The sequence below is a fragment of the Acanthopagrus latus genome, chromosome 18 (assembly GCF_904848185.1).
Source record: "Acanthopagrus latus isolate v.2019 chromosome 18, fAcaLat1.1, whole genome shotgun sequence".
NCBI classification, from domain to species: domain Eukaryota; kingdom Metazoa; phylum Chordata; class Actinopteri; order Spariformes; family Sparidae; genus Acanthopagrus; species Acanthopagrus latus.
In genome coordinates, this window is record NC_051056.1 from 23128412 (window position 1) to 23152279 (window position 23868).

The 23868-nt window shown below is 41.1% G+C and overlaps 3 protein-coding genes across 11 annotated transcripts in view; 2 read left to right on the forward strand and 1 right to left on the reverse strand.

Moving 5' to 3' along the window:
- Window positions 1-1105: 1105 nt before the first annotated feature.
- LOC119007468 (phospholipase A and acyltransferase 2-like) overlaps window positions 1106-23868 on the forward strand; it is a 31180-nt gene continuing 8417 nt past the window's right edge. Inside the window, exons 1-5 of one of the 3 annotated variants that reach the window (XM_037077183.1) lie at window positions 1106-1177; window positions 2041-2119; window positions 2803-2908; window positions 3103-3371; window positions 3552-3956. In XM_037077183.1, coding sequence (XP_036933078.1) covers window positions 2105-2119; window positions 2803-2908; window positions 3103-3371; window positions 3552-3668 — 507 coding nt within the window. In that variant the 5' untranslated portion in view covers window positions 1106-1177; window positions 2041-2104 and the 3' untranslated portion in view covers window positions 3669-3956. Of the gene's footprint in view, window positions 1178-2040; window positions 2120-2802; window positions 2909-3102; window positions 3372-3551; window positions 22175-23868 lie in introns of those variants that run through there. The other 2 variants (XM_037077184.1, XM_037077186.1) reach the window with 2 other exon arrangements.
- LOC119007466 (phospholipase A and acyltransferase 4-like) lies at window positions 6465-12698 on the reverse strand. Of its 5 annotated transcripts, none has more exons than XM_037077182.1 (5): window positions 12428-12698; window positions 9058-9132; window positions 8612-8726; window positions 7061-7239; window positions 6465-6764 (listed from the first exon to the last, which is right to left on the reverse strand). In XM_037077182.1, the coding sequence occupies exons 2-5, from the start codon at window positions 9070-9072 to the stop codon at window positions 6651-6653; spliced, it is 423 nt and encodes a 140-aa protein (XP_036933077.1). In that variant the 5' UTR covers window positions 9073-9132; window positions 12428-12698; the 3' UTR covers window positions 6465-6650. The 5 variants fall into 5 exon arrangements, with proteins under 5 accessions (XP_036933077.1, XP_036933073.1, XP_036933075.1 ...); XM_037077178.1 differs by having other exon boundaries at window positions 6971-7239; window positions 12428-12677; XM_037077180.1 differs by lacking the exon at window positions 12428-12698 and adding an exon at window positions 12251-12388 and having other exon boundaries at window positions 6971-7239.
- On the forward strand, window positions 14549-19254 carry LOC119007469 (phospholipase A and acyltransferase 4-like). 3 transcript variants are annotated; one of them, XM_037077188.1, is made up of 5 exons: window positions 14549-14605; window positions 17704-17762; window positions 18010-18124; window positions 18333-18601; window positions 18816-19254. In XM_037077188.1, exons 2-5 carry the CDS (start codon window positions 17748-17750, stop codon window positions 18870-18872), a joined length of 456 nt encoding a protein of 151 aa, XP_036933083.1. In that variant the 5' UTR covers window positions 14549-14605; window positions 17704-17747; the 3' UTR covers window positions 18873-19254. The 3 variants fall into 3 exon arrangements, with proteins under 3 accessions (XP_036933083.1, XP_036933082.1, XP_036933084.1); XM_037077187.1 differs by lacking the exon at window positions 14549-14605 and adding an exon at window positions 15932-16890 and having other exon boundaries at window positions 18816-19253; XM_037077189.1 differs by lacking the exon at window positions 14549-14605 and adding an exon at window positions 16957-17043 and having other exon boundaries at window positions 18816-19253.

Below are 23868 nucleotides of genomic sequence, written 5' to 3' on the forward strand. Positions count from 1 at the left end.
GACCGGCCCGTCAGCAGCCAGCCTCAGGACCGGCCCGTCAGCAGCCAGCCTCAGGACCGGCCCGTCAGCAGCCAGCCTCAGGACCGGCCCGTCAGCAGCCAGCCTCAGGACCGGCCCGTCAGCAGCCAGCTTCAGGACCAGCCCGTCAGCAGCCAGCCTCAGGACCAGCCCGTCAGCAGCCAGCTTCAGGACCAGCCCGTCAGCAGCCAGCTTCAGGACCAGCCCGTCAGCAGCCAGCCTCAGGACCAGCCCGTCAGCAGCCAGCTTCAGGACCAGCCCGTCAGCAGCCAGCTTCAGCTCCTGTGGCCAGGAGCATCATTAAACCAGAGATCATCGTGGATTTTTAATATAATCTCCTTATATTGAGTTATATAATAATCATAGCTTGGTTATGTGTTTTTCTTTCTATATTACATTTTATCAGAAAGCCAACAAAAAACAAGCTGCACTTTCGTTCATAAATGTGATCTAACAAAGGTAAAGGGCAAATATTAACCATATATGCTGTTTATATTGCAAGAAATTGGGATGAAGTAAACATCTGTTGAGTATCTTAACATGAAATTGTTTGATTGTGTTGAATTAAAAACCCAAAAATGCAGCATGTTCACCAGACCCGTGATCACTGGCTGAGTAACACAAATATGAGCATCACACAAGGGTTAAAGAAATAGATGAATAAAAACATTTTAGACAGAGCATATTACATTATACAGACATTAACTTAAGAAACCTTCCAGTACACTACCAGACATTTAACAGAAAACTGCACCCTTCAAAATAAAAGTCGACACAGTGGGTCCAGACATCCTGTTTGTAATATAAATGTGTAGGGGGCGTGTACAGTGTGTGGTCATTGAAAGTGTGTTCTGATATATGATCTTCACAGAAAATGAGCCGAGGCCAGTGAGTCTGAGTGTGTAAAAATAATGAATTGTATATTTTTTCTTAACAGATCCCACAGACCTGAACACCATACAAGGGTGAAGCTACATTTGTGTAATTAGTCTGTGTTAGATGTAGGAGTGGACATTGTGACCTTTGGGTGATGCTTTTATTCTGAAGGTTTCCTGTTCCACCTGAATAAATACAGCAGCAATCAGCTCACTGACTCACAGCTGAAGTTTGGTGGTGGGCTTCTTGCAGGTGTCTCAGATATTGGACATTATTGTCAAAGGTAAGAAAACAAACAAGCAAGCAAACAAACAAACAAACAAACAAACTGTAGTGTAACTGAGGACTGTGTGATTTCTAGTTAGAAGAACCTGCAGCATTTGTATTATTTTGTTTATTTGCAAAAATCTTAAAATGGGGTCTGTCGGGGGTGACTTTAATCTTGAAATGTCAAGTTTATTCTCGACTTTTCGACTTTATTCACCTCCTCTCGTGATATTTTTCTCAGCCCTGGTCCTGACACCTCAAGCTGGTTTAGAGAGGTGCAGAGTAAACGTGTTGGGACTGTGGATTTAGTGTGTCCATTATTTGTTCAAGAGATGTTATCGTAAATCTAAACTGAGACTAAGATGAGCTGACCAAATGAGCAGTAACAAATCGTCGTACACTAAAGTTACATAAAAATGACACCTTCTCAGTTAAATGTAAAACGAAACATTGAAACTGATCATTTTAAAGGTGTTTTTGTACCTTTCAGTGTTTCAAATAAAGTTGCTACTGGGTGTATTGATGGGGACTGAACTAACTAGATCTGGTTTTTATGGATAATAGAGAACATGTCTGATTGTTGTTATTACATTTAGTTTTATTCACCCATTCATATAAAATTATGTTATAATTTTCTGACTAACACAAAGGAACTACAGCTACAAGTCGTTTAAAAACCCTCCAGGGATGTAAAAGTATCTGTGTACAGAGTGATTAGATGCTATAGAGGCTATTTTACACAGATATGAATACAGGTGAGTTTGTTTAGATAAAGACTACTACTACACTTTTCTAACACAATTCCCACATCAATGACGCCTCAACATTACGTTTACTTTATCTCATGTTGTGTGCTAATGAACTGATTTGTTCCTGCAGGTGCTGAGAGTCATCTGGAAGGTGAAACCAGTTTGAGGTTTACAGACGAAACACTGACGCTGACATGAACCAGTCACGGGTTTGTTATATTGTTATTATTCTATTTCTTTGTTATTATATATAATTTGTTACTATTAGCTTGTTATTACTTTTATGCAGTTTTATGATATTTTGGACGTTCATTTTGTGTTTCCTTATAATATTGTGAAATTTTAACATTATTCAGGTGGAGGCTTCAAATAATCCCACTGGGTTTTCTGCCTCTTCCTGAACTGTATGTTAGTTGTATTCTTTGTCATTATTTGTGTAGTTTTTTAAAATTGTACAAAATAAATTCAACTAAAACTAAAAAACTAAACTAAAACAGGTTAGGAAATTATCACTGGATCAGAATACTAAATCGTCTCCTTCCACTTCATCTTTTATGTTCTATATTTTCTTTTTAGTTTGCACCCTCCTACACGTGTTCATTGTCTGTTTCTTCTTTGTCTTTATCTGGGGTTCATCTACAAACTAACTTTACATTTGCACACTGCCATCTGCTGCATGTGTAGATGCTACACTTGTTCATTCAAAGAAGGCAATTTATCTCAGTGTTATCTGCTTCATTTATCAGCTTTATGATTCACGTCTTACATTGTCACTGCCTTTCTGTGTAACCCAGATTATGTCAAAGTCCTCAAATGTACTGCAGTTAGTTTCCAAACAGTCTGTTGCAAAGTCAAACATGTTTCCTGTTTGTTCTCATCCAAATCTTATCAGAAACCAAAGCCTGGGGACTTGATTGAGATCTTTCGAGATGACTTTCAGCACTGGGCTGTGTATGTTGGTGATGGCGACATTGTTCATGTGACATCACCACCAGAAAGTGAGTCCTCTGTCTGTACTGCTGCTCTCTAATCCTGACCTGGAATAATAACAGCCTGCTGTCGCTGTAACATTTACAGACCAGATCATCAGATTAGATTATTTGTTTGAACTGATTCATGATTAATAAACCACTAAAAATCATGTTGCAATATTTAGTTCATAATCCTGCACAAACTCTCTTTTTATTCATAGCTGAAGCCTTATGTGCAGTTTCCAACACCTTGATGTCTGTCTCGACTGAGAAGGCCATGGTGAGGAGAGAGAAGCTGAGGGAGGTGGTGGGAGTAAACAGATGGAGAATCAACAACAGCCTGGACAAGGAGTACGAGCCCCGCCCAGCTCACATCATTGTGGAGGAGGCGCTCAGGCAGGAGGGCAAGATGATGGAGTACAACTTCATCATGAAGAACTGTGAGCACTTTGTAAACAAGCTGCGCTACGGGAGAGATGTGTCCTGGCAGGTCAGTGGACCCATTTTTCTTACAAACAAGAAACTTTACAACAGACTTAGTCTGATTGTTTTGGTTTGATTTTTAAAACTCAATATTTCCCAGAGTTGTGAATGATTTTAAAGCACTTTAGATTATCACGAAAACTCAGATTCATCATTTAACTTTAAGATGTTTTTTTGCCTTCCACAGGTGGGAGAAAAAGCAAAACTTATTTTCGCGGGTGCTGCCATGGGTGCTATTGCGGCTACAGGTGGCACTATCGCAGCAGCATCAGCAGTGGCACTAGCATTCTTACTAAGAAAATAGACAGACGGACAGATATTTCTCTCCGCCTCTACTCCTGTCTGAAAATTTCCACTTGTTAATTCAGATGCCAAGAGGATTTTAAAAAATACTTTTTGATGAGTGTTTTAAAGATTGTTTATTGTAAGAGCTCCTCCATGAACTCAGTTTCATGATGTCTGAACCAGTTCAGCACTTCTGTACTTGTCTTCTGACATGTCCCCGCTGACTGTTTGACAATTTAGCTGGTGTTCATGAAGCTCTGTCTTCCTCTGACATTAAATTCTTTGAATAAAGAGTAATTTGACTGATTCTGGATGGTAGTCTTTCTTTCCGCAACGTTTCATACTGCGGCCATTTTCCTCTGACGTCATGCTCAGGGTTGGAAGTCCAAATAATGTTATCAAGGGGATGAAGTCGTATGCAGGGAATCTGACAAATGGTTATCATTTCACAGCTGCCTAATTTATCAGCTACTGATAAGACGGTAGATACTGAACAGTCTGATGAGAAACTGGAGTCCCGGGACTCTACAGGAACCAAAATCCAAATATATTAATATCTTTAGTGTTGGTCTTCAGTGCATCATCTGCTGGCTGAACTCTCCGTAAGAAGTGATGGATAATTCACAAAGAGTTATCAGTTCACAGCTACCTAATTAATCAGATACTGATAAGACAACGGATACTGAAAATCTGGGGGGATATAGGGCCAAACTTCAAGATTTCTTTTATTACGGCAATTATTTCTAATCATGCAACTGTTATAGTGTGTATCCAATGTGTTATTCATTGTATGCAGAATATAATGTAATGTAATGCTTTGAAAACAGGTCAAAAGTTATGCTTGCATTATCATTGTTTAATCCAGTTTATGTCAGTGTCAGTGCATCATTTACTGTTTTGAACAAATTATGCCACTACATTATCTAGTTTCTCTTTTGATTTCCGGTCAGAAACCTTGAAAAAAAAAATATGGAAGAAACACCTTTAAAATGATCATTTTCAGTGTTTAATTTGACATTTTTCTCAGCTCAATTTAGCTAAAATGTAGATTTACGATAACTTCTTTTGAACAAAATAACTCACACCTTAAATCCACAGGCCCAACATGTTTACTCTGCACTTCTCCAGCTTGAGGTGTCAGGACCAGAGGTGAGAAAAATATAATGAGGAAATAATTTGTGTCCATCCTCTTTAACAAATATCCAGATTCCAAAATTGCATTATTGTGCTTGATTTACAGCTCCACCATGTGGCTGTTTGGGCTCAGCATTCTTGGGAAGTATTTCCATATTATCTTCAGTTCTTCGGACATGTTTAATGTTTCTAGCTTATTCCAGCAATTTGATCTGCGGCATAAGACGACAGTAATATGTAACTTAGTTGTTATTGTTACACACAATAACAATAGAGTTGGACAAGATAAAGACAAGAGTTCAATGTGGCCTGTCTCCACACAGCAACAGTAATATAGTGCAGTATGCTCATTCTAATTAAAAGTGCTTTGAAATCAAAATAAACAAAAGTGGTCAAGGAAAATAAGTGAACAGCTGAAACCATAAATAAAGAGTTAAAAAACTGAAACCTTACTGAGGGATCACGAGGTGTGAGGGGACGCTGTGTCACAGACAGAAAGTCTCATTTAGTATCACACAAATTATTCTTCATTTAAAACAATTACAAACATTTAAATGTCAGAGGAAGACAAAACATTATAAACTCCAGATAGAGACGTTTAGATTTGATTCAAGAGGTTTATTTAATGTATCTGTTTATAATAATCTTCCAGAAAGCCACTTTTGTTTTCATCAATAGAAAAGACCACCTCAACTGATGATGAGTGATGATGATAAATAGTTATCAGGCTTTGCTGGTGATCTGTTGATCGAGCTCCTGAAGACCCTGGACTTCAATCACTGCGTGTCACTGTTTCTTCTGTTTTGCTTCCTCCAGACAGAGCTCCTGTCAGACACAATACCTGCCACTGCTACCACACCTGACTGCTTCTCCTGCTTGACGCAAAGGCAGAGGAAAATGTAACATTTAGTTTGCAGGCAGACATCTGATGAGCAATCTTGATATTCAAAGTTCCATTAAAATGTATCCACACATATCCCTGATAATTAGACATTTTTTTTCTATGATGATGTAAAATGTAGATTATAATGTCAAAAAGTTTTGAGGAGTTTTCATGTGTGTGTTGATCCTCATCGTGACAATGAGTCACTTTGAATCATTGTAACTGACATGACAACTTCTTCCATGTCTTCTTCATGGCCGGCTGCAGCCACGAGTCCTGAGTTGAACAGTGACTGTGATGTAGGAGGACTGCTTGATGCAGTCAGTTCAGAAGGACAGTGCAGCAGGGCTCAAGTGGGGAGCAGATGCACATGAAGTCAGTTTATCCAGCTTTTTCAAATCAAACAGGGTTTCCTCACCTTTTTATGAATTATCCATCACTTCTTATGGACAGTTCAGCAAGCAGACACATTTTTTGATTCCCCTCTTGTTGAAGCTTGTGTGTTAGAGGCTCCACCCTGTGGTGCTCAGAGGATGATGCACTGAAGGCCAACACTAAAGATATTTAGATATTTTGATAGAGGTCCCTCAAGATCTCAGTCAAGTCCCCGAGCTCCAGTTTCTCATCAGACTTTTTAGTATCTGATTGATTAGATAGCCGTGAAATGATAACTATTTGTCAAATTCCCGGCCTACTACTTCATCGTTTTGATAACATTATTTGGACTTCCAACCCTGAGCATGATGTCAGAGGAAAATGGCTGCCGTATGAAATGTTGCAGAAAGAAAGACTACCATCCAGAATCACACAAATGATAATTTATTCAGTCACATTATGTCAGAGGAAGACAGAACTTTATGAACTCCAGCTAAACTGTTAAACAATCAGCAGGGACATGTCAGAAGACAAGTACAAACATGTTGAATAGTGTACTGGAAAGTTTCAGCTAGGAGGAGAGGTGGCGGAAAATGTCTGTCAGTCTGTCTATCGTCTGCTGATGAGTACTGCTGCAGCTACAATCGATACAGGAAACCACAAAACGAGTGCTGCAGGCGCATAGAGGGGCGCGAAACCAGCTGCCACTTCTGCATTTATCACCTGTGGAGAGCAACAGACATCTTGAAGTTAGATGATGAGCAGAGTTTTCTTAACAAACTAAAGTCCTTTAAAATCATTCACAACTCTGGGAAAATATGGAGTTTTAAAAAGAATCACACTTTCAAAAACAACTGGCTACATCCTGTCTAACACTGTGAACCCTTCTCTGTTTTCACCACAGCCGCACAAAAAATGGGTCCACTGACCTGCCAGGAAACAGCTTTTCCATAACGCATCTTGGTTGCAAAGTGCTCACAGTTCTTGCTGATGACGGAGTACTCCATCATATTGCCCACCTGCCCGAGCGCCTCCTCCACAATGACGGATGGTGGGCGCGGCTTGTACTTCTTGTCCAGGATGTTGTTGATTTTCCATTTGTGGTGTTGCACCACCTCCTGCAGCTTCTGTTTCCTCACCATGGCCTTCTTAGCCGAGCCAGACCTCGAGCTGCTGGGAGCTGCACCTGAGACTTCACCTATGAATAAAAAGAGAAACAGTCAGTTTGTGCAGGATTATTAACTATATATTGCAACAATGTTTTTAGTGGTTTATTTATCATGAATAAACTCAAACAAATAATCTAATTTGATAATCTGGTCCATAAATGATACAGTGATAGCAGGCTGTTATTATTCCAGACTATTTTATGAAATATAGGTCACAGTGTGTCAGAGTCAATGGTGCTCTCTCTGAAAAGCTCTACTCTTCCACTGGTTCTCCCCAGACGTGTGTGCTTTCACCTCTCTTGCACATTCTATACACCAACAGTGGCAGAAGTCAGTTTGACAGAAGACAAGTCATCAAGTTTGCCGATGACTCTGTCATAATTAGCCTGCTAAAGGGAGGGGAATTAGATCATGACCCAGTGGTGAATTACTTTGTCACATGGTGTAAGGAGTCCTATCTGGAATTTAACGTGTCTGCACCTACTCCCAAGCCTACAGAGAGAGGGAGATTGGAGGTGGAAGTAGTGGAAAGCTACAAATACCTGTGAAGAACTGTGCTGGATAATAAATTGTGTTTCCAGACTAATGCAGAGGCTATCCATAAGAAGATGATGATTTGTAACGCTTTTATTATTTGTCTTATGTATACTTTATTCGTATACTTCACTTGACTGCTGTTTGTTTCTGTAAAGTGTCATTGGGTGACCTGAAAGGCGCTTATAAACAAAATGTATTACTATTATTATTTAAGATCCAACAACAGAAAAATGAACATGTTTAATGTGTGCACAAAAATGATGACATTGATTTATAAATCTTTTATTGGGTCAGTCCTGTCTTTTTCTGTTATTGTATGGTTTGGCAATCTTAACCTTGCTGAGCAAAACAAGACGGGTCGGTTTGTTGGTGTTGCTGGCGAGGTTATAGGGGTGAGGCTTATACGACTGTCATGTTCTTAGGAAGGCTCTGGCCATTTTGGACTGTGATGACCAACCCCTCTATAGAGAGTTTGTGCCTCTACCCTCAGGCAGAAGGAATAGAGTTCCCGCCCACATGACTAAATGTTACAAAATCTCCTTTGTATGTATTGACATTAATATGCTGAATTCGCTCTAAATAATGTCACTATTGCACTTTCTGCTTCTTTTGCACACTGGATTTTTGAACTGCTGATTATCTTGGTGATCCTGCACTGTATTTTATTTCATATACTCGTCCTTGTCTATCTGTGTTATAATGCTGTCTTCATTGCTATTTATTATCTTGTGTGTTGCGTCGTTGGTTGTGTGTTTCTTAATACCTGGCTGCAACTTAATGTCCTCCCCGTGGGATAATAAATTTGACTTGACTTAATTCTGACAGATCAGGATTAGAGAGCAGCAGTCCAGACAGAGGACTCACCGCCTGGTGGCAATGTGACATGAACAATGTAGCCATCACCAACATACACAGCCCAATGCTGATAAGCAACTCGGGTGATCTCAATCAAGTCCCCAGGCTTTGGTGTCGGATCAGACTTGGAAGAGAACAAACAGGAAAAATGTTTGACTTTGCAACAGACTGTTTGGAAACTAACTGTAAAGTTGGTTTGTAGACTGCCAATGAAACACAGACAAAGACAAACGCAGTAAGAATAAAAAAAGACAGCAGAGAAGAAGATGACAAAGACAATGAAGAAGATGAAAAAGATGAAGATGAGGAAGGCAACAAAGAAGATGACGAAAATAAGAGGAAGAAGATGACAAAGAAGATGCAGACGATGAATGAGCAGATGAAGACGAGAACTAAGAAGACAAAGAAGTGGCAGAAAATGATTTAGTGTTCTGATCCAGTGACAGTTTCCTAACCTGTGACTGGCCCATGTCAGTTAGTTTGGTCTGTAAAGCTTAAACTGGTTTCAGCTTCCAGATGACTCTCAGCACCTGCAGGAACAAATCATGTCATTAGCACACAACATGAGATAAAGAGAAAAGTAAATCTAATGTTGAGGCATCACTGATGTGAGAATTGTGTTAGAAAACAGTAGTAGTAGTCTTTATTTAAAGCTTTTATTAGTCAGTGCAGTGGTTTTCAAACATGTTGTGTCAAAGGCACACCTGTATTCATATCTGTGTATATTAGCCTCTATAGCATCGTGTTATCTAATCACTCTGTACACAGATACTTTTACATCCCTGGAGGGTTTTTAAAGGACTTTTTTAGGGTTCGGATTTTGCCTCAGTATGAGGAAGTAAATGTGTACAACAAAGGATATAGTAAATTAAAAACTCACTCATCTCTTGTTGTTTTATTGTATATTACAATAATAATCTAATTCCCAACACACACCAGTGCGCGTCACCACACCATACAGGGACCACTGAGTTAGGGCATATGTATAAAAAAAATTACAGAAAAATATAAAAAGGACAAACGCTGACTTGTTTTCTCAGGTTACAATGTGGATTTAGTTATTATTTCACAACACAGGGTTGTATAAGAACATGCTGATTATAGTTCCTTTGTGTTAATCACAAAATTCTAACTAGAGATAGACCAGTATGTTTTTTTTCAGGGCTGATACCGATTATTAATAGTCAAGGAGGCCGATAACCGATATTTGGAGCCGATATTCATTTGCAGTAAAAGGGAAAATAATGGTGTCAACATTTTGAGTAATAAACTACAAGACTCAAATTTGAGTGTTTTTACACATAGACTTAAATCTATCCATCTGCAATAAGGTTTTGAAAAAAGAGAAAGACTTAAAAGTGGTGCCACATGCTGACATATGCTCAACTCATCATGCTTAATTTACTACAGCAATTGGGAAGCCTGTAATTGATTTTATTATGTAAATGTTTTATTTTGCCAACATGTGATAGCAGGGACACTGTCATTCAAATCTAGGCTGCTACATTACTAACGATGAATGTAACTATAGCTGAAAAAATAGGACAATAACGATAGAGACTATTCATCCCTGAACACCATGCAGTTCATGTCAGCTTTGTGATGCAGTTGCATGATGTCTAAAGTCTTGAACAGTAATATTCTGCTCCTCTCTACAAGAAACTGTCAAAGACAGCTTCAGGACACACAACATGACAATATGTCATTTTCTGCTGCATGGAATTTCTCAGTCAGCACAGAAAAAGATCAAGTAAAATAACTTGGTAGTTAAACAGCCATTATTGCCCTACAGTTTTCTCTCAGACGGTGCTTTGCTGTCAGTTTCTGCAGCTTCTCATGTGGCTTACACACACACACACACACACACACACACACACACACACACACACACACACACACACACACACACTTCTTACTTTTATCACAATTTCCCTATCAATATCATCTGCAACTTTGTTTCAAGTGATTAAACTGTTAAAAACACTAAATAAACTACAGCATCTTCACTTTAATAATCAGTGTTTATCATAGGAGCAGACAGCTGCCGCTGACGTATTGGGCCTCACAGTTGTACAGTTTCTACAGTCTGCTGAGCGTCTACAGCCATAGAAGGAGAAAGTGGACCGGTGGGATGATGTTACGCTAAAAGCTAATCAGCCTTGGGGTGTTTATTACAGTTTCGGGAGAGTCTGCTGCCTTAGCTTACCTTCGGAACCGAGCCCCCAGGAACAGCGCCGGGCTATGAATCCAGTTTTACGCGGTGGTGTGTGTGAGCCATAGACATAATCTATGTAGACGCCTCATATACTGACGCTGCCTATTGGAGCTAACGTTACAGCGCGGCCGCCATCTTGGATGGGTCTCCAATGCGACCCCCCGCATTTATTTCTACCGAGGAAGGTGTATCCACAACTACAATAATCATAACCTCCCTACTTTTTACCGGATTTTCACACGGTTACAAACGGCAGAGGTTTAGTTATGACACAGGGCGCTGTCAGAAAGATTTAAAAAAAAAAAAAAAAAACAACTTACTTGTGAAAGGTAATCCCCCGCGATCTGGTAACAACACTGCGCCGGGTATTGCAACCATAAACTGCACAAAATACGGTCATAGTTGCTCGTTCTCCGTTGATTCTGATTGACTCTGGCGCTAGTCTACAGTGAGGAGACCCAACCAAGATGGCGGCGTTGCGGGATTACGTTTCAGCACGCAATGAGGCGTCTACGTATGTTATGTCTATGGTGTGGGCACTGTGCATGCACAGCTTTCACTTCTGATTGGCTGTTACCCGCTCTGCCTGTAACCAATCAGATGGTGCTGTGGGTGGGACAATGCCGGAAACAGAGTAGGCGCGGCAGACAGAGAGGCTCCGCTGCATCACAGCCAAAATAACCAAGTTTTAAATTGATCACTTACCGGCCATCGGATTAAAAAAAAAGACCGATGCCGATATGCGTCAAAATGCCGGATAATCGGCCCGACCGATAATCGGTCGATCCCTAATTATAACACAATTCTGTATTAATGGGTTAATAAAAACAAATGTAATAACAATCAGACATATTTTCTATGATCCATTATAACCAGATGTTGTGTGACATCACAACATCTCTTCTAGTTTGTTCAGTCCCCATCAATACACTCAGTAGCCTTAATCTTTTTTTTTTTTCACTACTGTGATTTATTTTCCGTTTTAATTTCCAGTAAGTAACCTTGAAACACTTGAAGGTACAAAATTATCGTTTCCAATGTTTTGTTTTACATTTTTTCTGAGAAGGTAGTTCACGACATTTGCTACAGCTCATGCGGTCAGCTCATCTTAGTTTCAGTTTAGATTTACAGCAGCATCCCCTGAACAAAGTAACGGACACACCCTGAATCCACAGTCCCAACATGATTACTCTGCACCTCTCTACACCAGCTGCAGGTGTCAGGACCAGGGCTGAGAAAAATATCATGAGAGGAGGTGAATAAAGTCGAGAGCCCAGAATAAACTTGACATTTCAAGATTAAAGTCGATCCCGACAGACTCCGTTTTAAGACTTTAGCAAATAAACAAAATAATACAAATGCTGCAGGCACTTCTAACTAGAACTCACAACAGTCCTCGCTTAAAACACCTCTCTAAAAAAAAGATTGCTTACCTTCATAAGGCAGGATTTATTTATTAAGTGCTGGCATGTAGGCAACTGGGATCGCACTTTCAAAAACAACTGGCTACTTCCTGGCTAACACTGCCAACTCTTCTCTGTTTTTCACCCCAAAAAGAGTCCTGTTTGTAAAAAAAAAAAATAAATAAAATAAAAAAAGGGTCCACTGACCTGCCAGGACTCAGCTTTTCAGCAGCGCAGCTCCTTTACAAAGTGCTCACAGTGCCTGCTGCAGAGTTAATGCGTTAATGGCGCGCTTAAAAATTTAACGGCATTGAGAGGAAGTTGCGTTAACATGTTATTAACGCGATAACTTTGACAGCCCTTGTTTGTACATTCCATGGCGCACACTCAAGTTCATAAGTGACTCGAAAACCCGATTCATTTTAGTTAGTGACTCATACAAGCTTAAGTCAGTAAAAGGAATCAAGTATCCCATCGCTGGCATGAACGCCTCCTTCTCAAGATTGCAAACTAAGCAGGGCTTGTACTTATAGTCCAGGCTGACATTGATTTTCACTCACTGTTTCCCAGACCATTCTTCAGCATTCTCAGTCGGGACAGACATCAAGCTGCTGGACGCTTCGCCTGAGACTTCATCTGTGAATAAAAAGAGAGAGACAGTATTATGAACTAGATATTGCAACATGTTTTTTAGTGGTTTATTAATCATGAATCAGTTCAAACAAATAATCTAATGTGATAATCTGGTCTGTAAATGTTACAGTGACCGCAGGCTGTTATTATTCCAGACTCTGACAGGTCAGGATTAGAGAGCAGCAGTACAGACAGAGGACTCACCGCCTGGTGGTGATGTCACGTGAACAATGTCGCCATCACCAGCTAACACAGCCCAGTGCTGATAACCACCTCCGGTGATCTCAATCAAGTCCCCAGGCTCTGGTGTCTCATCAGGCTTTGTTTAGAACAAACAGGAAACATGTTTGACTTTGCAACAGACTGTCTGGAAACAACTGCAGTACATTTGAGAACTCTGATGTGATCTGGGTTATACAGAGAAGCACAGATAATATCAGACTTTAAACTTGAGTCATAATTCTGCAGACAAGTTTAATTAACTTCACTGAATAAGTGCAGCATCTACACATGCAACAGATGGCAGTATATAATCAGTTTTTAGATTGTCAGTGGACCGCAGATAAAGACAAAGAAGAAAACAACACTGAAAAGAAGATGATGAAGGAGAAGAAGACAAAGAAGTGGCAGAAGATGATTTAGTGTTCTGATCCAGTGACAGTTTCCTAACCTGTGACTGGCCCATGTCAGTTTGTTTGGTCTGTAAAGCTTAAACTGGTTTCACCTTCCAGATGACTCTCAGCACCTGCAGGAACAAATCAGTTCATTGGCACACAACATGAGATAAAGAGAAAAGTGAATGTAATGTTGAGGCATCATTGATGTGAGAATTGTGTTAGAAAACAGTAGTAGTCGTCTTTATTTAAAGCTTATCTAATCACTCTGTACACAGGTACTTTTAGATCCCTGGAGGGTCTTTTTCAGATTTTGCCTCAGTATGAGGAAGTAAATGTGTACAACAAAGAATATAGTAAATAAAAAACTCACTCATTCTCACTGTTCTCTTGACCCACCTGGCCTCACTTTCTCTCCCCTTTGGGCAGATTTGGAGTGAAAGTTTACCTTTCCCTGATGTGGAGTTTACATGTGTTCTTTATCTTTCACTGTGAGTTCACTAAATAGCTCTTATTTTAATTCTAGAAGAGACAGTATCAGAGGAATCGAGCATATCTGACCTCACCTCTGCTTTCTGTCTCCCTCAGAGCACCATGCAGCCTTTTGACTCAGCATACAGAATAAGCTATTATCTCTCTGTTCACGTAAACATTATTTAAACTATACCTTAACCGATCCCTGCTCTCTTTCTTTCTGTCAGGACTCTTGTTTTTGTTTGTTCTTGTGTCTGGTTTTTGGTTTCTTGTTTATGATTTACATCCTTGTATCATGTCTTGTGTTGTGTTTTTTCCATGTCTTGTGTGTCATGTGTTTGAATTTCCATGCCCTCATGTGTCCTTTAAGTTTCTCCTATGTTCTCCCCTCTGGCTCCCTCTGTCTGTTGTCTTGCTCCCTCCTGGTCTGTTCCTCTGTGCTCCTCCCCCTCATTATCACACCTGGCTTCCTTCCTCCTCTCTCCTCACCTGTGCCTCGTCATGTCATTAGTGTCTGTGTATTTAGTCTCTGTGTTTCCCCTCACTCTTTGTCTGGTCCCTGTCCCCTGTCCCCTGTCCCCTGTCCCCTGTCCCCTGTCCCCTGTCCCCTGTCCCCTGTCCCTCGCTCCTGTCCATGCTCCTGTCCACGCTCCGGTCCCATTTGGTATGTTTTTGGTTTTGAGTTTTTTATGTTTGAGTTGAACTTTGATTTTTTGATTTGTACTTTGTCTAGCTGTTTTCTTTTGCTACTTTGTCTGGTTCTTGTTTGCTACTTTGCCTTTTGCCCTTTTTGTCTGCTTTTGGTTTTTGTAACAGCTTTAAATAAAGCTCGCTTTTTGTTTGTTCCCTTATCCTCGCCTCCCTTGTGTAACTGCATTTGGGTCATCCTTCCCCTTCCATAGTTTCCTTCCCCTTCCATAGTCTACCCTTTTTAACCCAACCCTGACAGAATGACCAGACCAGAAATGGACCCACCAGACAGCGTATTGATTTGTAGGCTGGGAAACAATTTGGTGGAGATTTTGAGCGGCAAGGCTGACACAGGGGAGAAGCTAAGGGCCATAGCCGAGTTTGACGAAGAACTGTTTATTAGGCCTTGGCTGAAGGAACTCCCTTGGGTCGCTCTGGTTATAGCGGATCTAGATAACCTCAGGAAGGCCTTGGTGGCTTCAGCCACAGCCAAGCTACCAGCCACAGCCGAGCTCCCAGCCCAGGCCGCAGCCGCAGCCACAGCCGAGCTCCCAGCCCAGGCCGCAGCCACAGCCTCAGCCACAGCCTCAGCCACAGACGAGCTCCCAGCCCAGGCCTCAGCCACAGCCAAGCTCCCAGCCCAGGCCGCAGCCGCAGCCACAGCCACAGCCACAGCCGAGCTTCCAGCCCAGGCCTCAGCCACAGCCTCAGCCACAGCTGAGCTCCCAGCCCAGGCCTCAGCCTCAGCCACAGCCGAGCTCCCAGCCCAGGCCTCAGCCTCAGCCACAGCCGAGCTCCCAGCCCAGGCCTCAGCCTCAGCCACAGCCGAGCTCCCAGCCCAGGTCTCAACCCCGTCAACACCTGCCAGTGGCCCCCAGTCGGCGGTCCGGTCGACACCTGCCAGTGGCCCCCAGTCGGCGGTCCGGTCGACACCTGCCAGTGGCCTTCAGTCGGCGGTCCAGACGACGCCTGCTCCTGCACCTTGGACAGTGGTCTGGCCAAGGCCTGTTTCTTCTCCTCAGTCCGAGGTTCGGCCGAGGTTCACGCCACATCTAGTTCCTGCACCTCGGTCGGAGGACCGGCCGAGGCCAGTGCCTGCTCCTCGGTCGGAGGTCCGGCCGAGTCTCACGCCAAATCCAGTGTCTGGTCCTCGGTCGGAGACCCAGCCGAGTCCAGTGCCTGCTCCTCGGTCAGGGGTCTGGCCGAGGTCGTTTGTTGCCAGAGACCCTTCATCGGCTCTCAGACCACCAACTCCCGGCAAAACTCCGTCGGTGGTCCGGCCAAGACCCTTGAGGGTTTCCCAGCCAGTGGTCTGGTCGCCAGTGGGTCTCAGTCCACGCCTTCGCCACCGGCCTCCAGTTGGTCTCAGCCCGCACCCACGCCTTCGCCTTCGTCTACGTCGCCAACCTCCAGGGGGTTCCAGCCCGCACCTTCGCCTTTGTCGCCAGCCTCCAGGGGAACCCAGCCCGCACCTACGCCTTCGCCTTCGTCGCCAGCCTCCAGGGGAACCCAGCCCGCACCTTTGCCTTCGCCTTCATCGCCGGATTCCAGTGAGTTCCAGGCCTATGTCTTCGTCGCTGCCCTCCGGCGAGTTTCAGGCCGCGCCTACACCTTCTTCGCCGCCCTCCGGCGAGTTCCAGGCCACGCCTACGTCTTCGTCGCCGCCCTCCGGCGAGTTCCAGGCCACGCCTACGTCTTCGTTGCCGGCCTCCGGCGAGTCTGAGGCCGCGCCTACGCCTTGGTCTCTCTGTTTTTCTCAGTGAGGAGCTCTTTATTTTACATGGATATATGGTCTTATTGTGGGCATAATTGTGTATTTGTATAAACAGTGTATTTCGTCAACTACTGAAAATACATCTCTGGCAGCGTCTCTGCTGTTTGACATGGGAATTGTGTCACTCTCCCAAATTCGTATCAAGTAGTGATAATGAAGGAGCGCATCAATTTTTGAACATGGTTACTGTCTTCCATGTAGGCTACTGCACTTCATTTTGAAACAACACAATGTGCGCATATATCCTCTGGTATGTTGTGTGCCTCCACATATCATATAAACAATAATGGTGGGTCGCCATGGCCAAAATGCCGGGGCCATTTTTTGGTCCTATTCCAGCCCTGAGTACAAGGCCCCGCTCAGTTGGCATCACTGTGAAGGAGGAGTTCATGCTGGTGGGCAAGATGATGCCATACTCCCTCTGCAGCAGGAACTGTGGGCACTTTGTAACCGAGCTGTGCTGCTGAGAAGCTGACTCCCGGCAGGTCAGTGGACCCATTTTTACCAACAAGGCTCTTTTTGTAGCTGGGGTGAAAAACAGAGAACTGTTAGCAGTGTTAGCCAGGAAGTAGCCAGTTTTTGAAGGTGTGATTCCAGTTGCTTGACATGACAGCACCTATATATCCTGCTTTATGGAGGTCAGCATTGTTTCTATTAAAATCTTTTTTTTTTTTAGAGCTATGCTTTAAACAAGGACTGTTGTGATTTCTAGGTAGAACCTGCAGCATTTGTTTTATTTTGTTTATTTGCTCAATTACTTAAAACTGGGTCTGTCGGGGTCGACTTTCATCTTGAAATGCCATGTTTATTTTTGGGCTCTCGACTTTATTCACCTCCTCTCATGATTTTTCCCAACCCTGGTCCTGACGCCTGCAGCTGGTGTAGAGAGGTGCAGAGTAAACATGTTGGGCCTGTGGATTCAGGGAGTGTCCATTATTTTGTTCAAGTGATGCCACTGTAAATCTAAACTGAAACTAAGATGAACTGACCGCATGAGCTGTAACAAATGTCATAAACTAAAGATAACAAAAAGACAGCTTCTCAGAAAAAAATGTAAAACTAAACTGAAACAACAGATGATGAAGCTAATTTGATGAGGCTGTTTTACACGGACATGAATACAGGTGTGCCTTTGACACAACACGTTTGAAAGCCACTGCACTGACTAATAAAATCTTTAAATAAAGACTACTACTACTCTTTTCTAACACAATTCCCACATCAATGATGCCTCAACGTTACAGTTACTTTTCTCTTTATCTCATGTTGTGTGCTAATAAAATGATTTGTTCCTGCAGGTGCTGAGAGTCATCTGGAAAGTGAAACCAGTTTAAGGACTGACATGGGCCAGTCACAGGTTAGGAAACTGTCACTGGATCAGAACACTAAATCATCTTCTGCCACTTCTTTGTCTTCTCTGTCTGTGTCTTTTCATCGTCTCCTTCTTCTTTGTCTCCTTCTCCGTCTTCTTTTTCTTCTTCTTTGTTTTTTTTCTTGTTCTTCATACTTAAACCAGATCACGTCAGAGTTCTCAAATGTACTGCAGTTGTTTCCAGACAGTCTGTTGCAAAGTCAAACATGTTTCCTGTTTGTTCTAATCAAAGTCTGATGAGACACCAGAGCCTGGGGACTTGATTAAGATCTTGCGAGGTGGTTATCAGCACTGGGCTGTGTATGTTGGTGATGGCGACATTGTTCATGTCACATTGCCTCCAGGCGGTGAGTCCTCTGTCTGTACTGCTGCTCTCTAATCCTGACCTGTCAGAGTCTGGAATAATAACAGCCTGCGATCACTGTAACATTTACAGACCCGATTATCAAATTAGATTGTTTGAACTGATTCATGATTAATAAACCACTAAAAAACATGTTGCAATATTTAGATCATAATCCTGCACAAACTCTGTCTGTTTCTCTTTTAATTCAGCTGACGTCCAGCGTGCAGCTTCCAACACCTTGATGTCTGTCCCGACTGAGAAGGCCATGGTGAGGAGAGAGAAGCTGAAGGAGGTGGTGGGAAACAACAAATGGAGAATCAACAACAGCCTGGACAAAAAGTACAAGCCCCGCTCACCTGACATTATTGTGGAGGAGGCGCTCAGGCAGGTTGGCGAGATGATGGAATATTCCGTCACCAGCAAGAACTGTGAGCACTTTGCAACCAACCTGCGTTACGGACAGGCTGAGTCCCGGCAGGTCAGTGGTCCCGTTTTGTTTTTATTTATAACAAACTAGACTGTTGTTGTAGCGAAGAGTTAGCAATGTTAGACAGGATGTAGCCAGCTGTTTTTGAAAGTGTGATTCTTTGGTTTTTAAAACTATGTTTCCCAGAGTTGTAAATGATTTTAAAGTGCTTGTCAAGAAAACTCTGCTCATCTTCTAACTTCAAGATGTTTGTTGCTCTCCACAGGTACTTAATACAGTAGCTGCACATAGTGTGATTGCTGCCAAATTCTTCCGAGGTTGATTGACGGACGGACAGAGTTTTTCTTCCACCTCTCCTCCTGTCTGAAACTTTCCACTTTTTAATTTAACATGCCAAGATGACATTTTTCAAAAAGGTTTTCTTTTTTACTTGATAAGTAATGTTCATTGTTGCCAATACATGATAAGACAAGAATGTTTTAAACAATGAAACTGAGCTAATTATATATCACAGACATGTCTTATAATGTCCCACACACTCTCTTTATTGTAAGAGCTGCATGAACTCAGTTTCATGATGTCCGAACCACTTCAACCCTTCTGTACTTGTCTTCTCACATGTTCCTGCTGATTGGTTGACAATTTAGCTGGATTCTATAAAGTTCTGTCTTACTCAGACATTAAATCATCTGTTATTGCTTTGAATAAAGAATAATTTGTGATTCTGGATGCAATTGTGTGATTTCTTTCTTTCATTTCACATGGCGGCCATTTTCCTCTGATGTCATGCTCAGAGTAGGAAGTCCAAATCATTTTATCATGAGGATGAGCTTCACACCCTGACTCGATGTCAGAAGAAAATGGCTGCTTTGTGACTATGGTCAGGCTGGTTTCAGTATTGAATGTCTGTAATCAAACATCATAAAATATCACTGTCTTAATTGTTCACTTATTGCTTTCAAAGCATTTACTTTTACAAATGACTGTTTTTGTGGCTTTGGAGGAAAACAGAGAAGGGTTAGCAATGTTAGACAGGATGTAACAAGTTTTTTTGAATGTGTGATTCTTTGTTATTTAAAACTCTATATTTCCCAGAGTTGTGAATGATTTTATAGGACTTTAGATTGTTGAGAAAACTCTGCTCATCATCTAACTTAAAGATTTTAGCCCACCAAATGTTCATTGTTGCCAATACATGTTAAGACAAGAATGTCTTTCACAATCAATCAATTATATATCACAGACATGTCTTGTAATGTCCCACACACTGTCTTTATTGTAAGGGCACCTCCATGAACTCAGTTTCATGATGACTGAACCAATTCAACACTTCTGTACTTGTCTTCTGACATGTCCCCGCTGACATAGATAGCCAAGACAATAGATACTGAAAATCTTGGGGGTGACAGGGCCACACTTCAAGATTTCTTCTATTAAAGCAATTATTTTTAATTAGACTATACAACTGTTACAGCATGTATCCAATGTGCTATTATATATAGAATATAATGTAACTGGTTTGAAAGCAGGTTAAGAGTCTTGCATTATCTTTGTATAACCCAGTTTATGTCAGAGAGTCTGTCTGGCTCAGATGTACTGCAGTTATTGCCAAACACAATCTTTTGCAAAGTCAAACCTCATTATTTCTGTATGTCCTCATCAAAGTCTGATGAGAAACTGGAGCCCGGAGACCTGACTGAGATCTTCAGGGACCTCTATCAAAATCAAATACATGAATATCTTTAGTGTTGGCCTTCAGTGCATCATCCTCTGAGCACCACAGGGTGGAGCCTCTAACACACAAGCTTCAACAAAAAGACTACACTCAGGGCTGTGGTGAATCAAAAAATGTTGATCTGACTGCATCAAGCAGTCCTCCTACATCACAGTCACTGTTCAACTCACTAAAAGATATTAAATTTTCCTCTGCAGGTGCGTAAAGCAGGAGACACAGCCATGGTTGTAGGTGGGGCAGCAGCAGTGGTTCTGGGTATTGGAGCTCTGGCCGGAGTTATGACTGCAGAGAGCAAAAAAGAAAACAAGAACAAGCAGTGACTGAAGTCCAGTGTCGCCTCTTCAGGGGCTTGATCAACAGATCGCCAGCAAAGCCTAATAACTGTTTATCATTGAATAAACCTCTTGAATCAAATCTAAACGTCTCTATCTGGAGTTTATAATGTTTTGTCTTCCTCTGACATTTAAATGTTTGTAATTGTTTGGAATAAAGAATCATTTGTGTGAAACTAAATGAGACTTTCTGTCTGTGACTTTCTGTCCCCTCACACCTCGTGATCCCTCAGTAAGGTTTCAGTTTTTAAACTCTTTATTTATGGTTTTAATTGTTCACCTATTTTCCTTGACTGCTTTTGTTTATTTTGATTTCAAGGAACTATTGATTAGAATGAGCATCCTGAACTATATTACTGTTACTGTGTGGAGACAGGCCACATTGAACTCTTGTCTTTATCTTGTCCAACTCTATTGTTATTGTGAAACAATAATAATTAAGTAACCTATTATTGTCATCTTATGCCGCATTTACATGTCAGGATCTGGTTATTATAGTCACAGATTAAATATTTAACTGTCATTTTTCCATCAGAGTCACAGAGTTACATTCATCGGCAGCTGTAAACACTCATAAAAACGTTATAAAAATACGTATCTGGGTTTGGTGCCGACCTGTGTACTGAACATATAAGGAGTAGTTCACATTTATAATCATCAGAGAACGTAACAGACGTTGTTTTTGATTCCTATCTGTTTCTCAAATATATTCGTACGTGTGTGAATGTGTAAATGAGAGGCATTAACTTGCAGCACTTTGTAGTAGGAGCTTTATAAAGTTCACTCCATTGACATCGATGTAGTGGAAATTCTCCTTTGTGAGGTAAAGAGTTGCTAAGTCTCCGAAGAATTTCAGACTTCAGCGTATGAATCAAATCTCGTTTAATGCACGCAGCGTGGAGAGAAGGAAAAAGCGTTCTCTGCCAAACTCTAAATTGTTTAGGTTACCTTCATTTACAACAGTCATAAAACATTTTCTTTACATAATAATGACTCTTTGATGTAACAAATGGGACAGCAAATGTCATCTTATCTAAAACTTTTGTATCTTCTCATGTGGGGGATTTGCTCCCTCCTCTGGCTCTTGTGACACCTCAAACAATGTGACATTCTCCCTTCCTCCTCCTGTCCTTATCACTAACAGGAAGTCTATGTCATTTCTCACAGTCGACACAGTGGCTCCAGACATCCTGTTTGTAATATAATCGTGTAGGGGGCGTGTACAGTGTGTGGTCATTGAAAGTGTGTTCTGATATATGTTCTTCACGGAAAATGAGCCGAGGCCAGTGAGTCTGACTTTGAAAAAATAATGAATTGTATATTTTTTCTTAACAGATCCCACAGACCTGAACACCATACAAGGGTGAAGCTACATTTGTGTAATTAGTCTGCGTTAGATGTAGGAGTGGACATTGTGACCTTTGGGTAATGCTTTTATTCTGAAGGTTTCCTGTTCCAACTGAATAAATACAGCAACAATCAGCTCACTGACACACAGCTGAAGTTTGGTGGTGGCATTCTTGGAGGTGTCTCAGATATTGGACATTATTGTTAAAGGTAAGAAAACAAACAAGCAAACAAACAAACAAACTGTAGTGTAACTGAGGGCTGTTGTGATTTCTAGTAATTTTGTTTATTTGCTAAAATCTTAAAACGTGGTCTATCAGGATCGACTTTAATCTTGAAATGTCAAGTTTATTTTGAACTTTTCAACTTCATTTACAAAATTGTGACATGAAATTGAAATACATAATGGATAAAACAATGACTTTTCTGTCATTTCTTTCTCACCGCTGGTCCTGAAACTGAAATGAGCTGACCTGACAAAATGAGCAGGAACAAATGTTGTGAACTAAAGATAAATAAAAACAACATTTTGTCAGAAAATTGTAAAACTAAACATTGAAAACGAGCATTTTAAAGCTTTTTGTACCTTCCAGTGTTTCTTTCATTTTGTTTCAAGGTCACTCATCATAAATTTAAACAGAAACTAAATCAAAGTTGGAAACATTTGATTAAACCAGGAACCAAATAAAATACCCTTTCAAGAAAAAGTAAATCTAAACTGAAACAACAGGTGATGAGGCTAAAATATCTTTAAAACTTACTTTTAAACTAAGTGTTTTAAATAAAGTGGCTCCTGAGTGTATTGATGGGGACTGAACCAGCTAGAAGAGATGTTATGATGTCACACAACATCTGGTTTTAATGGATAATAGAAAATATGTCAATTGTTGTTATTACATTTAGCTTCATTCACCCATTACTATAAACTTATGTTATAATTTTGTGAGTAACACAAAGAAACTATAACCAGCATGTTCTTATACAACCCTGTGTTGTAAAATGCTAAATGAAGCTTGTACCTTGTTTCCTGAGTAAACCAGTCAGCGTTTGTTGTTTGAAAATCTTTTTATTATATATGTCCTAACTCTATGGCTCCCAAATGGTGTGACGAGGCACACAAGGACTGTTATGATTTCTACTTAGAAGAACCTGCAGCATTTGTATTTCATTAATTTATTTGCTAAAATTTAAAAATGAGGTCTGTTGGGGTCGACTTTAATCTTGAAATGTCAAGTTTATTCTGGACTTTTCGACTTTATTCACCTCCTCTCATAATATATTCCTCAGCCCTGGTCCTGACACCTCAAGCTGGTTTAGAGAGGTGCAGAGTTAACATGTTGGGCCTGTGTGTGGCCATTATGTGTTCAAGAGATGTTATTGGAAATCAAAACTGAAACTAAAATGAGCTCTGAGTTTTGTCAGCAGCAGAAAGAAACTATAACCAGCATGTTCTTACACAGCCCTGCCTTATAAAATGATAAATGAACCTTGTACCTTTTTTCATGAGTGAACCAGTCAGTGTTTGTCCTCTTGTGTTTTTATTTATTTGTTTTATTAGAATTAGATTACTATTGTAATATACAACAAAACAAGTGATGAGTGAGTTTTTAATTCACTATATCCTTTGTTATATACATACACTTCCTCATACTGAGGCAAAATCTGTTCCCTAAAAAAGTCCTTTAAAACAGGGATGTAAAAGTATCTGTGTACAGAGTGATTAGATAACACGATGCTATAGAGGCTATTTTACACAGATATGAATACAGGTGTGCCTTTGACACAGCATGTTTGAAAGCCACTGCCCTGACTAATACAAGCTTTAAATAAGACTACTACTACACTTTTCTAACACAATTCCCACATCAGTGATGCCTCAACATTACAGTTACTTTTCTCTTTAT

Bases quoted from the DNA above. Each gene is read 5' to 3' on its own strand.
- LOC119007466 (XM_037077178.1), bottom strand. The intron at 7,240-8,611 runs GTGAGTCCTCTG...TTTTATTCATAG, and splicing joins TGTCACATTGCCACCAGGCG to GTGAAGTCTCAGGTGCAGCT. The intron at 6,765-6,970 runs GTCAGTGGACCC...TGCTCTCCACAG, and splicing joins GAAAAGCTGTTTCCTGGCAG to GTGATAAATGCAGAAGTGGC.
- LOC119007469 (XM_037077188.1), top strand. The intron at 18,125-18,332 runs GTGAGTCCTCTG...CTTTTAATTCAG, and splicing joins TGTCACATTGCCTCCAGGCG to CTGACGTCCAGCGTGCAGCT. The intron at 18,602-18,815 runs GTCAGTGGTCCC...TGCTCTCCACAG, and splicing joins GACAGGCTGAGTCCCGGCAG to GTACTTAATACAGTAGCTGC.